Source organism: Salvelinus sp. IW2-2015, linkage group LG36, assembly GCF_002910315.2.
Source record: "Salvelinus sp. IW2-2015 linkage group LG36, ASM291031v2, whole genome shotgun sequence".
Lineage (NCBI taxonomy): Eukaryota > Metazoa > Chordata > Actinopteri > Salmoniformes > Salmonidae > Salvelinus > Salvelinus sp. IW2-2015.
This window is the reverse complement of record NC_036875.1, coordinates 26,074,728-26,084,373: the sequence shown is the minus strand read 5'-3', so window position 1 is coordinate 26,084,373 and position 9,646 is coordinate 26,074,728. Positions and strand designations below refer to the sequence as shown.

At 38.7% G+C, this 9,646-nt stretch overlaps 1 protein-coding gene across 1 annotated transcript; it reads right to left on the bottom strand.

Moving 5' to 3' along the window:
• Positions 1 to 3,955: 3,955 nt before the first annotated feature.
• Positions 3,956 to 8,366, bottom strand: LOC111959856 (homeobox protein engrailed-1-B-like). The gene is made up of 2 exons (XM_023981684.2): positions 7,454 to 8,366; positions 3,956 to 5,041 (listed from the first exon to the last, which is right to left on the bottom strand). Exons 1-2 carry the CDS (start codon positions 7,980 to 7,982, stop codon positions 4,722 to 4,724), a joined length of 849 nt encoding a protein of 282 aa, XP_023837452.1. The 5' UTR covers positions 7,983 to 8,366; the 3' UTR covers positions 3,956 to 4,721.
• Between the last annotated feature and the right edge of the window lie 1,280 nt (positions 8,367 to 9,646).

The following is a 9,646-nucleotide window of genomic DNA, read 5'->3' as shown; positions in this document are numbered from 1 at the left end:
GTAGGTTTCCACTCAAGTTTTATCAGTGTTGCATGACCCAGACAGACAGGCCCACAGCTCCCAGAGCAACACTGGGGCATTCCTGTCTGTTGTCTTGTCTTCTATGGCTAAGTCCAACGCCAACCTGGAGCACAAGAGTCCCTCGCATATTTATGGGGCATAAGAAGAAAAAAAACAGAAAGCATAAGAGTTTGGGTGTTTTGATAGGTCGGAGTAATAGCACTGAGTGCAACATCCAGTCGATTGTTCATTACAGAAGACAATGCAGTGAGATTCTGTTGTGTTTTCTGTTTATTGCCTTCATTTGCATGTAAATGAAAGCTGCATTGTAGCCGGAGGACAGGCTGTGTTTTGGACACTCTGCACCCTAGGGTCTTCCTGCATCACATGATCAAACTAATATGTAAAAACACAGCACACTCACAGGACATCCCTGAAGCTACTTGGAGGTAAAATTCTAATTGAGTTCATTGTTTTGTTGTTTTGTTGTTTGCGCCCCCATCTGTGATCCTACACGTACACATACACCTTGGTCTTATATATTATCTGGTGTGGTTTCAAATATTGTATAAACAAAAATACATTATACTAAAATAATTGATCAGCATTGCCCCATTATATTAAGGCATCATTATAGAATTTCTGTCATAACATTTCTATTTGCTACATTGTTAACTTTTTTTATTTTGTGGACTACTCTTTATGGTATGCACAGTGGCTCTATGTCCATGATCCACTTGCCACTCTACAAACCTCTGCATTTCAGAAAACAGACAAACTACAGGAAGCAAGCTCAGGCAGAGATCCAGCCCAGCTGTCACAACATTTGTCTCTGAATCTGACAAATGGAATTTACAAAGTGCTACCTTTTCGATTGGACAAAATCCAGAATGACTCTGAAAAACAAACGCCAATTTTCATGAAGACTATGAGCTTCTACTGTACTGTAGCAGAGGTTTAGCCTAAACCCTCCGACATAGTATCGTGGATGACAGATGACCTCTGCCAGCGGAAATAGGTAATTATTTCAGGAAGACATACACTCGATACGTAATTTGGCCAAAAGTAATTACACTGTAGTCCTACTGTCACAGAAAAATGGGCCCAATCCCAGTATTTGTAACAATACAGGCTATTAAGCTCAACAAAGTCTACTGTGTTCGACGTGAGTTGTAGACTGCGTGTAATATCAATGCTGATAAGACGGCTAGTGCCGTTGTGAGGAGAAGAGGTGTCTAAAAGCGTGATGGATGGTGAGGGACATCCTTCTCATTTTATCATTACGCACAACATTGTCCAAAAGCTAAGCTATGATTATTTAAAAATATATCTTCCTTTCGTTTTTTGTGTATAGCCTACCCGATGTTTAATAAAAAAGTATTGTGATAATTGCATCCATCAATATATTGGTCTACATACATCCTATTCTAATGCTATAAAATATGAAAAATCATAAGATGGTGCCTCAAGGAAAATATAGTTATCGTGAATTTCTCGCTGTATAACCTAATGAAAAAAACTCAGCTCAAGTGGAAAACAATTTAGGCCTACTTAGGTAGCCTATTATTGTTTATTTCAAATTACAACGTGAATTAGGCCTACATTGTGGGCGTTTAATAAACATGTACCATTGCGATTATGTAGCCTACCTGTATGATTATGTAGCCTACCTGTATGATTATGTAGCCCACCTGTATGATTATGTAGCCTACCTGTATGATTATGTAGCCTACCTGTATGATTATGTAGCCTACCTGTATGATTATGTAGCCTACCTGTATGATTATGTATTCTACCTGTATGATTATGTAGTCTACCTGTATGATTATGTAGCCTACCTGTATGATTATGTATTCTACCTGTATGATTATGTAGCCTACCTGTATGAATTATATAGCCTACCTGTATGATTATGTATTCTACCTGTATGATTATGTATTCTACCTGTATGATTATGTATTCTACCTGTATGATTATGTATTCTACCTGTATGGCTGTTGGTTAACTCAGATTGGAAAATAATATAAGAACAGTTACTTTCTTCTACCATAATTAACCATTCGTTTGATGATGTAAGTTCAAATATTAGTAAAACAAAAGATTATTGAAATTAAGATTATTGAAATTAATTTAGAAAGCAGGGTGTAGGCCGTATTTAAAAACTCTCGATTAAGCAAAGGTTTTGGCATATTTCGAAAGGGCAGGGGGAAAAAACGTAATTAGCAAATTAGCAAAAACATTAATAAATATGTAAATCAAAGCTTGTGGATGAATTTACTTCGGGCATGTTTTACTTCAATTCCGGTTAGCTATAAGATAAACTAGATAGACATGGCCTAGGTCACCAATGGTCATAGTTCAGTGGAAAACGTACTCATTTTCCTGTTTTCATTATTGTTGTCATTATTATTATTAGTCTTATTTGTATTAGTACTTGTTTAATTTAAATCATCCGGTAACCAACAGGCAGTCATCAACTGGCAAAACATGTTCATCTGAATATTGTTAGACTACAGTGTCTCAAATTCAGGCAGCCCTCCTTATGTAAAGTAGGCAATGTACTGATCCCAAATTATCCCTTTAAATAAGGTAAAGTAATCTACAAAAAAATGTATTGCCAACGGGAAGACAGAAACAACGCATAGGCCTATTGGTTTTGAGTCCACCTGGCGCTATCCAACTTTGATTTTACTAGGGCTGGGCCAACTGCATCTGAGGTTTAATCGACATCAGCGCTTACACAATAGGCATATAACGAATGTTGACGCTAGCTCATGTGGTAAATTATCCAAAAAATATATATGTTAGCCTATATAAGCTTATTAGGCATTAGGCTTATTATTCATCTGTCATCTGACACAGTAGGGCCTACAGCTGTTTTAAACGCAAGTACTCGCACAAACACAAACACACAGAGAGAGAGAGAGAGAGAGAGAGAGAGAGAGAGAGAGAGAGAGAGAACTGAATATTTGTCAGTTTGCTCATAACTGTAAAAGCATGTAAAACGATCTATAGGCTACAGTTTACTTATTATGTTTACGACAGCCTTCGACCTACATTCCTGGCGAATAGGCTAATATGGGTTGCGTGTCAATAGTCTCCTTCATGCATCGTTGTTACAAGCCTATAAGATGTATTGTGTGGCTATGGGTTCCCTTTTGTCAAAAAATAAGCCACATTTATACAAAAAGTGCAGTGCAAAGAGTGCGCTGCACGGAAAACAAAACGTATTATTATTTATCTGGGCCCGTTTATCCCCGGAAAAGGAAATAGCATCTTATTACGCTTAAAATGTGATCTAATCCATTAGGGTGCGTTTCCTATTGAGTTTTATGGACTTCATTAAAGGCTATTTACCTTCTCTTCGTTTTCATCCGTTTAGATAAGATGCAGCTCTATATTGTGAGCAGATCAGAATTCAAATGAATAATGTATTTTCAACTGATCAGGCTATAATATCCAAATGTTTGGGAAGATGTTTTAAATCTAAATGTTATATCTACAAGAATTTAAGAATAAGGGATGTCATTCTGAGTATAATTGTCATTAATAATGTTATTTTCATTTTTTATTTACCTGCAATATAGGCCTAAAGTGTTAAAGGAAGCAATCTTACTTACTCGTGGACCCAACCTTGTGCACACAGACCGTGCGCATGATCTTGAAGAGAGTCGCGTGACCTATGAATCCAGCCACACTTTAAGCCGCGTGCTCTGACTGGCTCTCATTCGTTACACGAGCAAATGGTGAGTTTTATCTTTGTAGTGCAACACAAAAAGTTAAGGAAATGAGTGAGCGCTGTAGTAGTGCACGGCAAGGCAATGTCATGCCCTGCAACGCTCTGAACAGGCCTGATATCATCATGCCTCATAATAAAATGTTCCTTTGTAAAATACACCATGTGAATATGGATACAGTGACCCCACTCACTTGAATCAATGAGCTGCAAACCAACTCCACAGACACTACGATTTATTAATTTAATCCTTGAACCTATTGCACAGAGTAGTGCACAATACAAAAAAGAGTAGTGTTGCCTTTTTTCCAATATAAAAATGTTAATTTGGAAACATGGTTTAGATGTAGTAGATAATATACTCCCTCTAACTGTCGAGGGAGATCACATATATTTCGTTGTAGTATTCCAAGATATCGCGAATCCAACACGAGATGAGTCATATAGGCCAATCTTTCAGGCCCACACATAGGTTGAGGCATACATCAAGCGGCAGACAACTATCTTAAAACAGTGGCCTACTGATTGTTAGGGACTCGCAGTTCAGGAAGAAAGTATAGTCTATAAGAGAGAGATTCATAGATGTTATTTTTTTCAGGCTGTTTTTTTTTCGATAAAATCTTTGGCTTGAAGTGGCAGATCATGGAGTCTGTAAATTCATCGAGGTTTGATATAAAAGAGATAAATCACACATTAGGCCTAAAGCGACAAAGATAACAATCATATCATTATCCAAGTGCAGGGTGAGTAGTATTGTATCCCTTTCTCCTTAAATTATCTATACAGTCTAATTTTTGGCTATTTATTTTCCATCATGTTCGTAGCTTGTATGCATATTTTTATCGTTTATGTTCATACACAAGCCTATCAACAAATTGAACATATTTTACACTAGCCTTGACTATCCACAAATATTCCGTCCCCAAAAGGTGACTCCTGCACCATAGTTTTCCGAGTTTGTAGCACATTTGGGGCAAGCGAAGTCTCAGTCACTCTCCTCCTTGTCTTCCTGAATGGTGGTGGTGGAATGGTTGTACAATCCTTGCGCCATGAGCTGGAGAGCCAGGCCGTTCTTATAGCCGTTGGCCTTTTTGATTTTGGCCCGTTTGTTCTGGAACCAGATTTTGATTTGTGACTCATTGAGGTTGAGCTCCTGGGCTAGAGACTGTCTCCTCTGCTCCGTAATGTAACGGTTGGCCTGGAACTCCGTCTTCAGTCTTTGAAGCTGCTCAGCCGTGAACGCCGTTCTGGGTCGCTTGTCTTCCTTTTCGTTTTTCGTCTTTTTCAATTTCCGTGTCCTTGGGCCTACAGTAGGGACGACAATAAAAACGGGAATATAAATATTCAGCGAGCGCCAGAGATCTATAGCTTTCATCACCCAGAAACAATTAAATTGCTGATTTTAGGTTAGACTTCATAATAATAGCCAAATAATAAAAGCAACGTACCCTAATAATAACCATGATCCTATATTCATAATAATAAAAGTAAACAATGTAATGATGGTAGGCTAATAATAATAAACAATAATAAACAAAACGTTATTATAGGGTAAGTATTTGCTGTAGGCTATATAACGTTATGGTCATCCCAATGGTAGACCTTTAATAATCACTGTGAATAACATTTGGCTACTGAAAAGAGTAATGTCCATGCTGCACTCAGCGGCAGGCCTTTGTGTGAAGTAGCTGTGGGTCGACTATCATAATTATTTAGCAAAAATGTGCAAACCCTAAAACTCATTACAGCTCAGTGATCTCTAGCTATGTTGACATAGGCTAATAAAGGCATTCATTCAGATATCCTGAATTTACGTTAAAATATTTCGCCCAAAATGAAGATTTAGGTATAGGCCTATGTGCGTATGGGTACGATACAGTATACATTTAAATATACAACATTATCATGGGGCTGGAGACAAACAAACAGCCACAAATAAACAAAATGATAGGAAACAGGAAATATAATTTATCCGTTAATATTTATTTTTAAGTTTGTAGGCTATTTGATGCTAGGCCTATCTTCTTTTTCTAACACAAATACAAAATCTTAGGTAAATTGTTTTTTATTTTATATTGATTTATATAGGCCTATCTTTAAATTCCCTGCCATTATTTTTGCAATGATTTTGTCAATACCTACGTTAGGTAGCCTAGTGGTTAGAGCGTTGGGCCAGTAACCCGAAAGGTTGCTGGATTGAATCCCCGAGCTGACAAGGTACAAATGTGTCGTTCTGCCCCTGAACAAGGCAGTTAACCCACTGTTCCCCGGTAGGCCGTCATTGTAAATAAGAATTTGTTCTTAACTGACTTACCTAATTAAATAAATATATATAAAACGCAGTCTTTTGGACAAGTGTATTTTAATTATGAAAAGCTCATTTATTCACATGCCAAAACACCATTGGAACCATTGGACTTTCTTAGCCCAAACAAAATAGACATTGTGCATGCTTACCATTTAACGTAGCCTAGGCTGCTATTGATTAACAAAGTAAGTTGGGAGAATTACACTAAGTGCATACACAGATAATATACATCCTCTATCAAGACAGTCAAAATTGTTAATTAATTCAATATGTCGACAGCAACGAGATTATTTTCCATGTTCTCGTTTTTTCAAGTGCACCTTCTTTAACTTAATTATATTCAACCTTGATTTGTCTAGTCTCATTGAGATTTAAAAATATATTGAACACGGTCCATTAAAATGATTGTAGGTTATGAATAATATACACGTATAGCCTATATAGACCCTATATGAGCCTAAAGTTGTATTATGTCAAATGTAAGGACTATATCTCTCGTTCAATTCAATTAATGGAGTATGTTCTCATTTTAAGTTACATTCTTTTAAGACATGTCACATCTGCAAGGAAATTTTTTGTAGGCCTTTAGCCTACAAGATGCAACCAGTGGTCATGGGACCAAGATTTCACTTGCAAATGAGAAGAGTGAAATGTTAGGCCACACAGTCATCAACGACATGTTGTTAACATGTTCTGATATGTTCTCAAAAATGCTCTTGAAAACAAACTACTCGATTTTTCACTGTTTCCATTTATTTTACTTTATTGGTAGATTGTGCACATGCTAGACTAAGTCTATCAGTCAACTAAGCCAATCAGTGAATATTTTCCAACTTGCACCACGTGAATGACAGATATTGGTAGACCATCTTGAATAGCATCAAATCAATACATTACTCAAGATCAATATATAAATGACAAAATATACAGTAGGTTAATACTGATGCTACACAATCCTATTACAGTATTTATGTATAATATCAACACACAATTGTCCAAGTGGCCTATATGTGCTTTTTTGCTCCTTATATTTTTGTAATAAATAAAGGATTCTTTACAAATAATAGCTTATAGCATAATTTAAAATGGAGAAGGTTTGATTCCAGTTGAACATTGATTGAGTATTTTAGCCTATATTTTGCACTCAGTCAGTCATTATTTTCATGCAGTAACAGGACCACTAAGCATGCACTATAGGTTACACATTTTATCCTTCATCACAGTGCGAAAAGAGAGTATAAAATACAGTTTTTTTTCACAAATAAAGGTATGGATTAATTGAAAACACATCAAATACAAGCATGTTGAGGAAAGACTACTATTTCTGCAAATGGACTATTGCGCATTTATAAAAGTACGCATTAGGCTACAATACCCTGATGAAGCTTGTTAAAAAACTATTGCCTCACCAGATGAGGGCCTGTCCGAGTATCTAGTGCAATACACCCAGGCAGGCCACAGCAGCGGCTGGGACTCGGGGGAGGGCGCTGCGCCGCTACTAACGCCGCTCACAACCATAACAGGAGAAGTGTTCTCGCTGAACTTGGGCGTGCTGCCTACGGAGCTCTCGTTGGCTTTCGAGGACGAGGTGCTCTTTTTGGGGGTTGGAGACAAGGCCAAGGACGAGGTGGAAGAAGAAGTGCTGTCGCTGCTGCAATTGGAGTCCTGGCATGGCGTTCCAGGATGAGTCGGTCTGGCGACCAAAGGGTGGGCGCGCTCTCGACTGGAAGTCTGCGACCTCTCCCTCGCACCTAAGCCCTGCTCCTTCCTGCAGCCGAAATCTGGCCGTAGAATATTGTCAATAAAAAAGTTGGTGGTTCTGTGCGCCTGCTGCGCTGCTTGGAGAGGCAGGATGGGCGGTGAAGGCAGACTAGGAGAAGGAGAAACGCTCTCCCCTTCACTCAACTCCGGGCTGTGTAGATCCCTTTGCCCCTCCATCACTGAAAATGGTTGCAAAGGGGTCGATGCAGGCTCCTAACCAATTCCACTTGTTTGTTTGTATTTGAATCAAAATATGACAAGAATGAAGCAATACGGTGCACACTAAAGGATAATTACTCCCTCTCTGATTTGGTGCACATTTTGATTTCTAAATTGTTGACATCCCTCGTGCGTAACGCACCAACGTGTCATGGTAGTCGACTATGACAAGACTGACAATGCATTGCACGCTCCTCTCGCAGCCACGAGCTTTCCACCACTGTCTATATGACAGTTCGATCTTCACCAACTCCTCACATCACTCAGCTTCTCCCACACGTTTCCCACACTAACCGGAAGCGCGTGAACCCCTTCGAACGTGCAGTGGGCCAATCAATGACCGAGATACTTTTGGACACGGGAGACGACATCCAATAAAGTCTCGCATCTCTGGGTAAGTAGGCTACATGGTACCAAATGGGTTTAAGAAAACCCAACAAGATTATCACCGCTACTCGCCTGCTGCAAACCTGCCTGTTGTATTTTCAGCAAAAGAATGCTAGACCGAGAACACAGTAGTAGGCCTAAACTATACGGATGTATACAAATTATACAATTGCAAATGCGTATAGGCCACATACGTCGCCTTTTATAGGTTAGATTTATCTTTATGATATGTGCCCAAATTATTAGGAAGCTAAATGGGTTTATGCATGCACAAATGCTTCTCTAAACAAAGTGGTGATAGCGCACAATTAATTAATTGATTTTTAATATATAGGTCTATTGATTATATATATATATGTGTGTGTGTGTGTGTGTGTGTGTGTGTGTGTGTGTGTGTGTGTGTGTGTGTGTGTGTGTGTGGTGTTTGTGTGTGTGTGTGTGTGTGTGTGTGTGTGTGTGTGTAAATATTGATATATTCAGGCTAATTTAATTCACGTGTGCCTTGGTCCCACAAACAAATGTGCAGACATAACCAGATGAGTGATCCATGATGTGTTTTGATTTATGCATGGTTATGTCCACAACATGAGCCCGTGTTCTATACCGTCTTTCGATTCTTTGTTTATCAAATTTTTTTAAAACGTTATTATGTATAGGCCCACTAACACACCTGTCTGTGGGGTGTAATTGCATTATAGGTGGAATGGCATTATAGGAGCACCCACACGCACGCGCACGCATACACCAAAACGTTATAGCAAAAGCGATGCGCTTCACATTATTTCAAAACAAATGAATAATTATAATGACTAGCATGTAGGCCATGCAGATGCAACGCAATCATACGTCCAACCCACATTGTTTTATTTCAGTTGGGCCTACAGAGCTGAAATCTCTATCGACAAGCTATTTGCTGGTACTTAATTACATTTAAATTAGGACACTATCACTATTCCATTTTGCAAAGTAGCCATTGTGAGACGCAATTCTTTTCAGACGGTAAATGGGCGCAGGGACTGTTATCTTGCCTGCAAAGAGACGCCTTGAGAGGGACTGCTAAGGATAATTTATAGCTTTTAATTACTCTTCATTCCGCTTGATCAGCTAGGCGTCCATCACACGGAACAGAGGAAAAAGCCAGTCAAAAGCTCTGTCACCAATCCCGCGCAGGAGGATTAATCAAAAAAAGTGCACGGGGCTGAGGCTCAAATACAGGCATGGGAGAAGCACTTCAT

Bases quoted from the DNA above. Each gene is read 5' to 3' on its own strand.
- LOC111959856 (XM_023981684.2), bottom strand. From the start codon at position 7,982: ATGGAGGGGCAAAGGGATCTACACAGCCCGGAGTTGAGTGAAGGGGAG. The intron at 5,042-7,453 runs GTGAGGCAATAG...TCCCTACTGTAG, and splicing joins CTCGGACAGGCCCTCATCTG to GCCCAAGGACACGGAAATTG.